This window comes from Danio rerio, chromosome 6 (genome assembly GCF_052040795.2).
Source record: "Danio rerio strain M-AB ecotype USA chromosome 6, GRCz13ab, whole genome shotgun sequence".
Classification (NCBI taxonomy): Eukaryota; Metazoa; Chordata; class Actinopteri; order Cypriniformes; family Danionidae; genus Danio; species Danio rerio.
In genome coordinates, this window is record NC_141026.1 from 26,759,346 (window position 1) to 26,772,234 (window position 12,889).

The window sequence follows — 12,889 nt, forward strand, 5'->3', positions numbered from 1 at the left end:
TTTAAAGTAAAATGCTGCAATAAACGTGTTGTTTGAGTAATAGTAATTTACTATATACTTTATACAGTAAGTAAAGTTTATTTATAAACTAATTTTGAGAGGTTCAATTGCTTATGATTGCGTGCAGCCAGCCCCGGTTTATCCAATTTATGATTCACCAGTCAGACGATTCCTAAGCCATTATAAATACCCTAAGTTTATAACAGCCATCTTAGTTTTGAAGAATCCCCCCTTCTACCCCTACTCCTCCTCTTTTCCTAGATGTGTTGCACGGTGGCCCAGTGATTAGGACTGTTGCCTCACACTTTGCAGAATTTACACGTTCTCCCCGTGCTTATGTGAGTTTCTCCTGGGTTCCCCGATTTCCTCCCACCCTGCAAAAACATGCAACTTAAGTTAATGGACTAATCCAAATCGGCAGCATAGACATGTTCATTAGCTACTACAGCAGTGCGTTCTCGAAAAGTGTGCACTCTAGAAAATGCTGTAAAAGATTAAATAGGACATTTTGTATAATTTACTGTAAAGTAGCTGTTAAAGGGATAGTTCACCCCAAACTGAACATTCTGCCATCATTTACTCACCCTTCACAAGCTGGTTTAAGTTTATTTTTTATGTTGAACACAATATGAAAAATATATGAAGAATGTCTTTACAACAATCAAATTTAGTTTATTCATGGACAAAAATATTAAACTGCTTGGAATGTAACAACAGCAAAGTCTGTACACTGTAAAAAATGCAGGGTTCCACATAATTCATTCATGTTGTCCCAACACAAATCGATTAAGTTAACTTAACACTTTTAATAAATTCATGTGGATTGAACATAAAAAAATAAGTTATCCTAACGAAATATCAAGAATTGTGTTGTTTCAGCTCATTTTAATTTAGTTTGAACAAGTAAAAAAAAAAAAAAAAGTATATATTTTCGAGTGTACTTTACACTAATAATAAACATCTGCATTGTTAAATATAAAAGAGACCTTGCATGAGTGTCCTTAAACAATAATCGAGGTAAGTTGCCGCCTGGTATCCCAAGGAATAATATTTATTTGTCAAATGCTCCAGTTGGCAGTGTGGTGGCACAGTGGGTAGCGCTGTCGTCTCACAGCAAGAAGGTCGCTGGTTCAAGCCTCAGCAGGGTCAGTTGCCATTTTTCTGTTTGGAGTTTTAACACAATCTCATGGCAATTCATAACTTTTTGATTTAGTGACTAATTCGTATGACTTTGTAATGACTTTGTAGGACTTTTAATTCATACAGTTTAGTATGAATTGCTTATCACCCAGTAACGATTGGGTTTAGGAGTGTGGTTGGGTGCCACGCCTCCTTTTTAAAACCGTACAATTTTGTACGTCTGGACGTGTTCGAATTTGTACGAATTAGCCAGTAAACTGACAAAACCTAAAATACTTGCATTGTCTCGTGAGATCAGGCTGGGAGTTTGCATGTTCTCCCCGTGTTCGCATGGGTTTCCTTCGGGTGCTCTGTAGGGCTTTGCAATTTGTGGAAAATATTTAATTATAATTTGATCATAAAAATATTTAATTATATCATACCGATTTAGTCAAGATTCAGCTCAATAATTTGCATCATAGCTTCTTACTGCAATGAGTGTTAGTAAAAAAAGTTTGAAATTGAAACATATTAACTTGCTCCAACATTTACTAGATTGAGTGTCATTGGCAATACTATCAGTTGATTTTCTGCAAGACACTCCTCACAACAATTCTGTGACAGCTTTTACAAATTACCTGTTTTTGTTTGGTGTCTGAGACTTTGAGACCATAACATTCCCTTATTACTGATGTCCATTTTTTTTTTTTTATTAATTCATCTGCTAATGCTTCTGAAGCAGCAGACGGCATCATCCCATGCTTTCCTGTTTGTTTTTTTTTTGGTTTTTTTTTAAATTGTTGGTGTTCCTGTTAGTCTGTTTGCACAATACTGATTGGGCAGAACGAATGCATCCTCACTCAATTGGCTAGTAAGACAGACAGGGGTCACGCATTTGCTCTGAGCAGGAGAAATTAAATAATAAATATATATTTCATATCGCAGCCTCTGCCGTTTAGTTAATTGCAACATTTTAAACCTCATTGCCATTCGATTTTGATTAATTGCACAGCACTAGTCCTTTGGTTTCCGGTTTTCGGAATTGGGTAAGCTAAATTGTCCGTCGTGTATGTGTGTGAATGAGAGTGTATGGGTGTATCCCAGTGATGGATTGCAGCTGATAGAGCATCCTCTGTGTAAAACATGTGCTAGATAAGGACCAATTTTTCGCAATTATAGCAATACCGATAAATTTTGACCTCGAGGGGATCTTTTATTTATTTTTGGTCCCCATGAGGAAAACAGCTTATAAATCACAGAGAATAAAGTATTTTGAAATCTAAAAACACAGATAAATGTGGTAAATGAACTGCAAACTATGTACATGTACTGTAATACATTATAAGGGTTACAAAAGTAAAAGAGCACATATTTTTTGTGTTGAGGCTCCATCTTTAAATGTATGTTGACCATTTAAAAGTGAAAATAATAATAATGCAATAAAACAATTAATAAAAAAAAACTGTAAATAAAACTCAGTAAAAGGTACATTTAAGTGTAGCATGCTATACAATACAGCATATTTGCCAAATGCTGCATTTAGTGCACAGAGTGGAAACACTGCATACTGCTTGACATAAAGTATTTAAACCCCTTAAATCCTGACTTTGATGGTCTGCATTGCTTCTACACGTGTGAAAGTGTGTACATATGTTGTCTATAAGGATAATCTCAGCCGTGTGCCATCCATTCCAGAAAGCTCCTGCCCTATCCTCTGATGCACAGCAGTGTGTTATATAAACAGAGGGAAGCAGACACCTTATTTTGTAAGAAGACCATGTGTGAAAATATGGAGCACACATTCGAAGAGGCTTTCAGAAAACCATCAGGATAGAGTGTTAAAGATGTGTTTTGGCAGAGATCGCGTGGAAGGTTTCATTTTGGAAAGGCATGTTGTGATCTGCTTTTTCCTTTCCTCTCGAAATCTGTAGTTTTGCCCTTAAATTTTATTACCTCAGACTTTCTGCCTGTAAAACGGGATGTGCATATCAGTGCTTTGAGTTTTATTGGCCCGTCTTCATCAACAGAGGGATCTTTGTCTATTGAACTGTTAAGGGGGAAAAACACAAGTTCACATTAAAGGTTTGTATTGTACATCTTGGTGGCTCTGACTTCAAAAAGAAAAAAAAAATATCAAGTTTATTTCAATTGAGGATACTTCATCAAATTTGGAAACGATTATATAAATGTTTAGTTATTGAAAACTGAAATCATTCATTTGACACAACGTGGCACTGTAAAAAAAGAAGAAGAAGAAAGTAACAGACGCTAACAGTTTTATTTTGTTGTTTTCTTAGGTTGCAGAGGGATCTGAAGTGCACTTTGAGGTTGGGAATTTCTCAAAGTCGTGTGAAGTGAAGGTGGAAACTCTTCCTCATGGCAATGAGCATCTGCTTAATTGGGCTCATCACCGCTACACTGCAGTTACATCTTTCAGTGAGCTCAGGATGGCCCATGACATCTACATCAAGGTTGGAGAAGGTATGTAAGCGCAATTTATTTTTATTTGCTTTTTTGTACAAAATGTTTGTGTTCCTCAAAACAATTGGTATCTATTTATTTATGTATTTATTTATTTATTTGTTGGTTGTTTGTTTGTTTTTTTGTTTAATTAATGTATTTATTTATTTATTGTCTCCACAATTTTTTTCTCTTTTGTATTTATACTACACAAATGATTTTAATTTAATCATTCAATTTAAATGTATTCAAAATACTAAATAGTTTTATTTATATACAGATTTCTTTAAGTATTCTTAACCTTTTTATGTTATCCCATCATTAAATTTCACAATTATTTTATTTTTGCTACAGAAATGAAAACATTATGAAAACAGCTTTGTTCAAGGTGTGAAGAAAAATTGATGATATAATAACAGATTCACAAAAGTTCATTTGAATGAAAACATAATCTAGTTTAATTTGACAATTTCATAATAATTTTAAAATAAATAAAATATCACCAAATTTAGTTTTTCTTAAATATTCCAATCCAACATGAAAAATTGATTTTAGTATCACTTTATTCAAAACCCTAAATGCATAAAATACTTTAGTATAATTGTGTAGTATATATTTGTTCTAAATAATAAAAAAATATAGTATAAACTTTTAAATATATTACAATAATTGATTTAATAAATAATACGTTTTTGTTGAGTGATAGATTTGCTAAACACAAATATTTTGCACTGAGACTTTTTAAAGGGGTGGTCCACTACGATATCATGTTTTAAACTTCAGTTAATGTGTAATGGATGACATGTGACATGGATTTTACAAAGTTAGCTTAGCAAAACCTACAGCGAATTAATTTGGGGACTACAAAAAATACTTATGGCTAGTGAGATCGCAAAGGATTGGACAAAGAAATGCTTCCAAAATCTCTCCCACTTCAGTGCTGGATTCGGTTAAAAAATTCCTCCAACCGACAAGCAGAATTTGAAGCATAACATTTTCCATGCATCTCAAATAACAAACTCACAAAAGATATGAGAACATACTTACACAAGCTTATTTTAGAAAGCATGAGGTGAGTGTGAGGTGTGCTCAGGCATGTGCTCATAATTTTTGTCTGATTAAGGCAGCTAATGCTGCTAGCATCTGCTCTGACTGACTGTTTACACATCGCTTATGCGTATGCTTATAGGGGCATGATGTGACGTGGTGACGCGGAGCCGATCCACGAATCACACCATGTTATGTTAGCTGACCAATCAGAGCCTCTTTAGGGCGGCCCTTTCGAAAGAACTTGGAAATATGACAGTCGTTTACATGTTAGCTGAGTAGCTGTATATAATCAAAGTAAGATATACAGTATGAAATTATAATGTGATTTTCTACAAATGAAGCATGAGCACACATGGCTTTGCATCTTATAAACACAACAAAACCTTAAAAATACACTGTGGATCACCCCTTTAAGTAAAGTTGTTAATTGTTTTAAGGGTAATGTTTGAAAATGTTTATAAATGTTATTTTTGTTGCCAACCCACATTTTCAGCTCCCTCTGAACTTCAATCACAACCATGCCAATTCACTCTCAAAGAAGCCTATTGACTGTGTTTAGTAACTGGACCCATGGGTAATAAAGCAAAGCCACCTCAACGTCATTCTGATTTCCACAGGGCAACATTCACTTTCATTTAAAAACAACCTGCCAAAATCTGCGGACTCGTTAAATGGCAGATTTTCTTCCTGTCTTTCATTTGTAATCAGTTGATTTGCTTACACTATGTGTCAGTCTCCTGAACAGCAGAGAGTTGGAGAATTGATGGAAAGGCAGAGTAAACATACGGGAAGAGTTTCAGACGGATGCTCTGACTGCCAGCTTGTGCGTACGGGGCTTTGGCCAAACCTGAAGCCTTTCTCAACAGTCCTTTTAAAAACAGTAGAAAGGGAGAGAATAGCACACCAAAAAGAAGTAGAGATGGTTTGGCTAAGAGGGAATATAGAAAACAGCACAAAAAATAAAGCTAAAAACAGAAAGTGCTAATATAAAGCATTACCAGGAAACCCTGTGAGATTTTGCTAAAGAAAGTATCCTAGCCATCTGTCCACATGGAAGACAATTGGCTTATTCTCAAAGGGATCTGACTTGAAACCAACTGTTACAATGTGATTTGATGTTTTAGTATGACAGGGCTGCCATATTTAATTAGAGTTTGTTGACCAAGGGTTTGAAATATGCACTATTAGCAGAGCAATCTGCAAAAAATAGCTTGAAGAAAGAACACATTGTGCTGTTGGGATAATGTGCCTCAAGAAAACATTGCTAACAGCATAAAACCACTGCTGCAGGTCTGTATTACCCAACAGTATATCCATGTGTGACAGCCTCTGTTGGTAATCATTATATCCACACTCAACCACTGACAAGAAGATGCAAAAGCTCTTTGATTTGTCAGACCAGGTCTACTTTCTTTCAATCCACAAAGGTCGCATCACACACTTTTACACAGAGGTCTTTAATAACATGTGTGCAGGGACACCTTTCATTATCCTGGTCATCACTTTTGTAACTGCTGGTGATTTATTGCACATTAGCTTCTATTAAATTTTTGATGCATTTAAACTGGTGTGATCAGTCTTGTCTGGTCCTTTGATCACACCAGTGTGATTAGAACATACAGTGCATCCCGTGAACAAGTGCTTAATTCAAATCTGCATTTGGAAATCAAGAAATTCACACAATGTGCTTGTCATAAATCACTATTTATCAGTGTTTTTAAACAAAATAACATTTATTTTAGATTATTTTAGACAACTAAATACACATAAGCACTAGCGAAACTGTTAGGTGTATGGGAAGGAGATTAAGTAAAGACCCAAAAAAAAAAAAAAAAAAAACAACAACAAACTACCCTGTGAAGAAATTGCAGGTAAACAAATAATAAAACTTGACTAGACAGGCTGGCTAGATAAGACTGGACAAGGCATACACATGAGATATGAAAGATGACAGATCAGTCTAAGACAGAGAGCACTGGGAGAATAAATAGGAGCATATGATGGTGAAGCATAAACAGGTGAAATGGACAAACACAAATTGGGATAACAAGCTGAGTGGGTCTAGACAATAGATAGCAAAGCACATGGCACAAAGATACAAAACCAAAAGCCCCTTGAAGCAAAATACAAATGCCACCAGCTACATTTAAACCTGAGTCAAATGCTTCACACAACGCTAACACAAGACTATAGGCTGAATGCAAGACAATAGCCCCTTTCGCACATACAGACCTTTCCGGAAAATTACCGGAAATTTTCCGGAAAGGGTGTATGTGTGAACAGGCCCTTTTTGAAAATACCGGTAAATTAGTTCTGGCTATTTTCCGGAAAGAGAAGTTGTAACATTACCGGTTATTTGCCGGAATGCTGCGCTGTATGAATGCAGAAGGAAGATTGCCGGAAAGAACGCGTGCACATCTAGAACGTGCTGAGCTGAGACGTTTTCTTTAGCCAATCAGAACAGTCAGACGCATTTAAGTCCGTGCGGTTTATGAGAATAAAAGCCTTTGAATATTTTCCCAGACGCATTTAGCTGCTAGAAGTTAGTCAGATAACGTTTTTTATGTTCTTCTTAATGCCAACTGTGTAAATCATCATCGATAAAATGCTTATGATAATCCGCTGTTTGTTTACCTTCAAGCTTTGCGTGTGCCTGTGAAACAGCCTGTGAGCGCCTGCACACACACATATTATGAACATCTCGACATGCAAAAGTGATCCTCCATATATTTTCATCGAAGTTGTTCACAATACTGATCATCCACAGAGTTTGTAATGTAGTCAAATGTTTACAAATACAAGCGCAGCCGTTTTAAGCTCATTTGTGCACTGTAAAAAAAAAAAGTTGAGTAAACTTAAAATAATTAGGCAACCTATCACACATAGCTTTTTGAGTTAACTCAACAAACAGGGTTTGAAGACCAGTGAACTCAAAATATTTTGTTGAATTCTTTAGTTCTCTGAACAAAAAGTATCATGTTCACCCAACAAGATATTTTTGTTTGCTGAACAAAAAATATCATGTTCATTCAACAAGACATTTTTGTTTGCTGAACAAAAAATATCATGTTAACCCAACAAGACATTTTTGTTTGCTGAACAAAAAATATCATGTTCAACCAACAGGATATTTTTGTTTGCTGAACAAAAAATATCATGTTCAACCAACAGGATATTTTTGTTTGCTGAACAAAAAATATCATGTTCATTCAACAAGACATTTTTGTTTGCTGAACAAAAAATATAATGTTAACCCAACAAGACATTTTTGTTTGCTGAACAAAAAATATCATGTTCAACCAACAGGATATTTTTGTTTGCTGAACAAAAAATATCATGTTCAACCAACAGGATATTTTTGTTTGTTGAACAAAAAATGTCATGTTCACCCAACAAGATATTTTTGTTTGCTGAACAAATATTATCATGTTTACTCAACAAGATCTTTTGTTTGCTGAACAAAAATTTTCACGTTTATTCAACAAGATCTTTTGTTTACTGAACAAAAATGATTATGTTTACCCAACAAGATTTTTTTAGTTTACTGAACAAAATAAAACAAACTGATTCATTATGCATTTACTATTAATTTTTAGGATTCAAATTAAATACACAAGAATAGTCAATTCACTTTTTTTTATTTTTAACTGTGTTCAAATCACAATCCAAAACATTTGCATACAAAATCAGCATTTGACATTAGCCGTGTTCAGCATTGGGCTAGTTTGTACACAACTAGTACTGAATGTTTCCAGATTTGAAAAGATTGTACACTGCCTCAACATAAAATAACTGGCAACCTTACTAAAACCAAGCTATTAGTGTGTCCAAACACTCAGACCAGGTGAATATACAATCATCTAATCAGAGTAAACCCTAAAAGCCACTCCATTCATACAGTCTTTAAAGTGTACTGCACTTTTGTCAACAAAGTACATAAAGTCCAAAAACAGACCTCAAAACATTGAAACAGTGGCACATTAGGAAGTGGTCACGGGTCAGTTGCCGTTACTGTGTGGAGTTTGAATGTTCTCCCTGCGTTCACGTGGGTTTCCTTTGGGTTCTCCGGTTTCCCCCACAGTCCAAAGACGTGTGGCACAGGTGAATTGGGTAGGCTAAAATTGTCCGTAGTGTATGTGTGAATGAGTGTGTATGGATGTTTTCCAGAGATGGGTTGCAGCCGGAAGGGCATACACTGCGTAAAACAAGTTCATTGCGCTGTGGCGACCCCAGATTAATAAAGGGACTAAGCCGAAAAGAAAATGAATGAATGAATGAACTGAACTCTCGCAGATCATGTGCCACCAACCTCCATAAAACATGCTGAATCACTTAAAAAGTATATTTGAGTTCTTTTGGGTGTTCCATATTCAGTCTATACAAGAGGCTGAACAAGTAAGCGAAGGCTGCAGGCAGATGTGTGATATCCTGAAGTACTATGGCCTCCTCCAAGATTTTAGCGAGGTTCATCACATATTGCAGGGATGCAGAAGTGCCATTATCATCTTCCACCACAGTGAAGATTCCAATCCTTTAATCTCTGGTGCTGTGGTCTTCAGGGTCCGTGTCCTTATAGGAGATTAAGTAATGGGAAAATTAATTGATGTGTAATATTAATTACTACTTATTAATGTTATTACTATTATGCAAAGAAAATAAAAACATGTAATACTTTCGTACATACAAACAGTAACACTTTGAATAGTCTATAATATATAATAATTGAACAATATATTGACAACTTTTTAATATTTAGCAATTTTTTAAACTTTTATTTTACATAAAATTGCAAAGATTTACTTTTATTTGATACAGTTTCAATTGTGAAAGTTGTTTATTGTCCTGTTTAGAATATAACTGAGCCTTTAATTGTCATTCATAAGGGATTTATAAAGCATAAATAGTCCTCACTTTAGATTAGGTCACAACTGGATGAAGTTAAGCTCATAAAGCATATACTAACATACAAAGTAACTATTATTACATACCTTAATATTAGGATATTTAAATGTTAATTTGAATAGTTTATTAATCGTGTACTTAAGCATTCTGAATGATCTTAAAAACACCAACTATTCTTAAATAACTGGTTTGTAAATAATGCAATACTTAAATTAGTAATACAAATGAATCATTAAAGTTAAAAAAAATACAATCATTGAGCACTTCATGTAGAGTTATGCTTAACAGAAAATAAATTAACTATTCGCTAATACTAAATAAATTATTTATAGCGTGCAGCTATTAAAAGTGTTACCAAGCAGACTAATAAATTTAGAATAGGGTATGAAAATGGGTAACTTACCAGACATATCTTGAGAAAGCAAGCAGAATTTTTACGAAGAAAAATTGGCAATCCCTCAAGAGCTGCTCTTTCTCGATCGGTGACAATATCAGTGACCTAAAGGAAAGTCATTTACAAAGGGTGTTTTACAATCTTATTGTTTTGTAAGTAAAAATGTACTTAGTACATTTAAATGAGCATAGTATTTTATTCATGCTGTTGAAAAAACACATGGCTTTATTTTTAAAAAAGAATTTTGTGGTTTCCATACAATGGAATTTGATAATGGTTGTGTTGGCAAATTTAGAAAAATGTTTAGTTTCATGTGACAATTACTTTGAGTTAAAAACTACAGCTATTATTTTCTATTTTCCTCTTTGAATGTATTCATTTAAAAAGGTCACTCAAAACAAGTGAAACATCTGTTATTTATCTTACTTCCATCTCACAATCAAAACACAACTTGACACAATTAAAATTAATGCAAAAGGGCTGGACAATTAAATTGTTGCAATTACGTTTTATTAGACTGTATTACCTGAGCATGAAATTCTTGACAGGACAAAATATGTTGCACATGTTAAAAACATCAGACGGGTGTATAAGAAAAAAAAAATCTTAATGAGTACCTGCTCATCCATCTTGTTTAAAGTTGTATCCATCTCTGGACCCATTGAATCCCTTCTTTTCTGTAGAGTTTCAGGAGAGGTGCTTTATATTTATCAAGTCACTCGATTAACTGTCTCAGGAGATCTACATTACAGATCTGAGAAAACTCTGTGCAGATCTACAATATACAAAAAAAACATACATATTAATTTTTACACATAATATATATATATATATATATATATATATATATATATATATATATATATATATATATATATATATATATATATATGTAAATGTAAATATTTAAATGTTCAAATGCTGAATACAGATGTATTTTGAATTACCTATAATAATAATAATGTTGTTTGTTATTTTTAGCATTATCATTACTACCTTGAATGAAACCAAAGCAATTGCAATATAGTGACTTACCTCTTCCTTAAAGTCCAGGTTATCTCTCTCTAATTTCTTCCTGGCTAAATCTCAACAACTTCTTTTGGGCAAAGAGAAAAGGTTTCTTGCATCTGCTGGTGAATGACCGTCAAATTTCACTGATGATAACAAGTCTCACCTCCTCAAGGAAATCTTGCATTGAATTATGTCATTGTCAATATTTCAGTCCTTTTGAGCAAAAAGAAAGAAAAATATATATTTAGCCCTTTATATTTTTTATGTAAATAAAAGCTAGCTGACTGTTAAAGCAAGTTGGTCTGAATATGATAGACATTTAGTCGAGCTAACAAATCAAGCAATGAATTACATGAAAATCACACGATTTTCACACAAATTACACAGTTAAACACGTCACCGTTTGTTCCACTGGCTCTGGTTCGAAGGGAAAAAAGGTTATGATGTGTGCAATGCTGACAGCAATCTAGATAAACAGGACATAATGTTATATTTGACTTGGATACCTGATCTGGTATGTTATATGATACTCATTGTATTAATCGTGAGTTATTAAAGCAAATGACTCGATTGAAATCGCTATTTGTTTCAAATACATTCACTCTAAACTTTTATTGATGTAAATAGCCAAAACCAAGTGCACGAAACAAGTAACTCACGGCTAAATTATAACAAATAGTTCCGTATTAGGATACACGCGCACATCAAAGCCAACATATCAAATAATATAACGTTAGATGACAACAAAAAAAGACATACATACCTATGATTTAGCAGAAACGTCGTTGGCCTGCTCTTAACTAGGGATGGCTGACGTGAAACTGATGTTTTGACACAGTGTCGAGATCCCGAAGCGCAAGTGTTTCGAATCACTGCACCGAAGCATGATCCGAAGCACCCAAGTCACGTGACTAAAGTGTTTCGAAACACCTAGTCACGTGACTAAAGCGATTCAAAGCATCGATCAGCTTAGAAACGTTTCGAGACCTGGTGAATCCTAATTTGACTGCCAAGGTCTCCAAATTATCTTTGTCTCAAATGGCTTAGAGCACTGTGGGTTTGCTTATTGATTCTATGCTTAGCATGGTGTTTTGGGTTCGAATCCCGACTTCGAAATCATGGTTTTATGTATTTTAATCATGTTTCTGTTTTGTGTAGCCTAAATAGGATTAAGCTACAGTTACGCCATCAATTTAGCATCATTTTTGTAACACTGTAAAACAATAATAAATATTTTTACAGTATGGTTGGGTTTAGGGTTTGGGTAGACATGAATAAAATACAATAAATGGGAAATTTAATGAATAATATAAATAATTCTTGATAACTTCAGGCCACCGTTTTTGATCTAGCAACAACCCTGTTTTAAGACAAAAACAAGACATATTTATTCACAAATTGTTTATTCAGATATCAGACCAATGTTGAAACAAAACGATACAAGAGCAAAGCATTACCAACTGGTATTACAGCATTTTAAAACAACTGCTACTGACTGGCTTCGAAACCTACTACTCCTGCATGGATTTCTGACACCTTAACCACTGTACTATGTTACTTGTAGGATTCCACTTTCACAAAGTGGGGTTTAATCCCTCAATTTGTTCAATCGTTCTTTGCTGAAGCTGTTTCAGTGCAATATATATAAAAAATGACCACTAAATGTCACTGTAGAGTGAGGTTTCGAAACGTTTCGAAGCTTCGACACATTTGCTTCGACTGTTTCAGTGTTTCACGAAGCCTCGCTTTGCCCACCACTACTCTTAACCGCTCTATCACGGTCTCTCACATCATTAATACACTGGTAAAATAGATCGGGCAGTCAGATGGGTAGCACATCGCACAAAAACATGTATACAATTATATACAATCGATTATGAAAACGATAGACACGTAGCTCCGCAGAAAGAAAGATGGTTCGTTTTGTCGCGCGCACGTGACAGGTACCCCCTG

At 34.5% G+C, this 12,889-nt stretch overlaps 1 protein-coding gene and 1 long non-coding RNA gene across 2 annotated transcripts in view; one reads left to right on the top strand and one right to left on the bottom strand.

Moving 5' to 3' along the window:
• tgfbr3 (transforming growth factor, beta receptor III) overlaps nucleotides 1-12,889 on the top strand; it is a 208,422-nt gene that overhangs the window by 139,042 nt on the left and 56,491 nt on the right. The window contains 1 exon segment of the mRNA NM_001311172.2: nucleotides 3,417-3,600. Within this exon segment, the coding sequence (NP_001298101.2) occupies nucleotides 3,417-3,600 (184 nt within the window).
• On the bottom strand, nucleotides 8,251-11,799 carry LOC147843521 (uncharacterized). Its single transcript, XR_015493650.1, has 5 exons — nucleotides 11,700-11,799; nucleotides 10,961-11,149; nucleotides 10,543-10,700; nucleotides 9,935-10,030; nucleotides 8,251-9,198 (listed from the first exon to the last, which is right to left on the bottom strand). It is a non-coding gene; the product is annotated as an uncharacterized LOC147843521 (long non-coding RNA).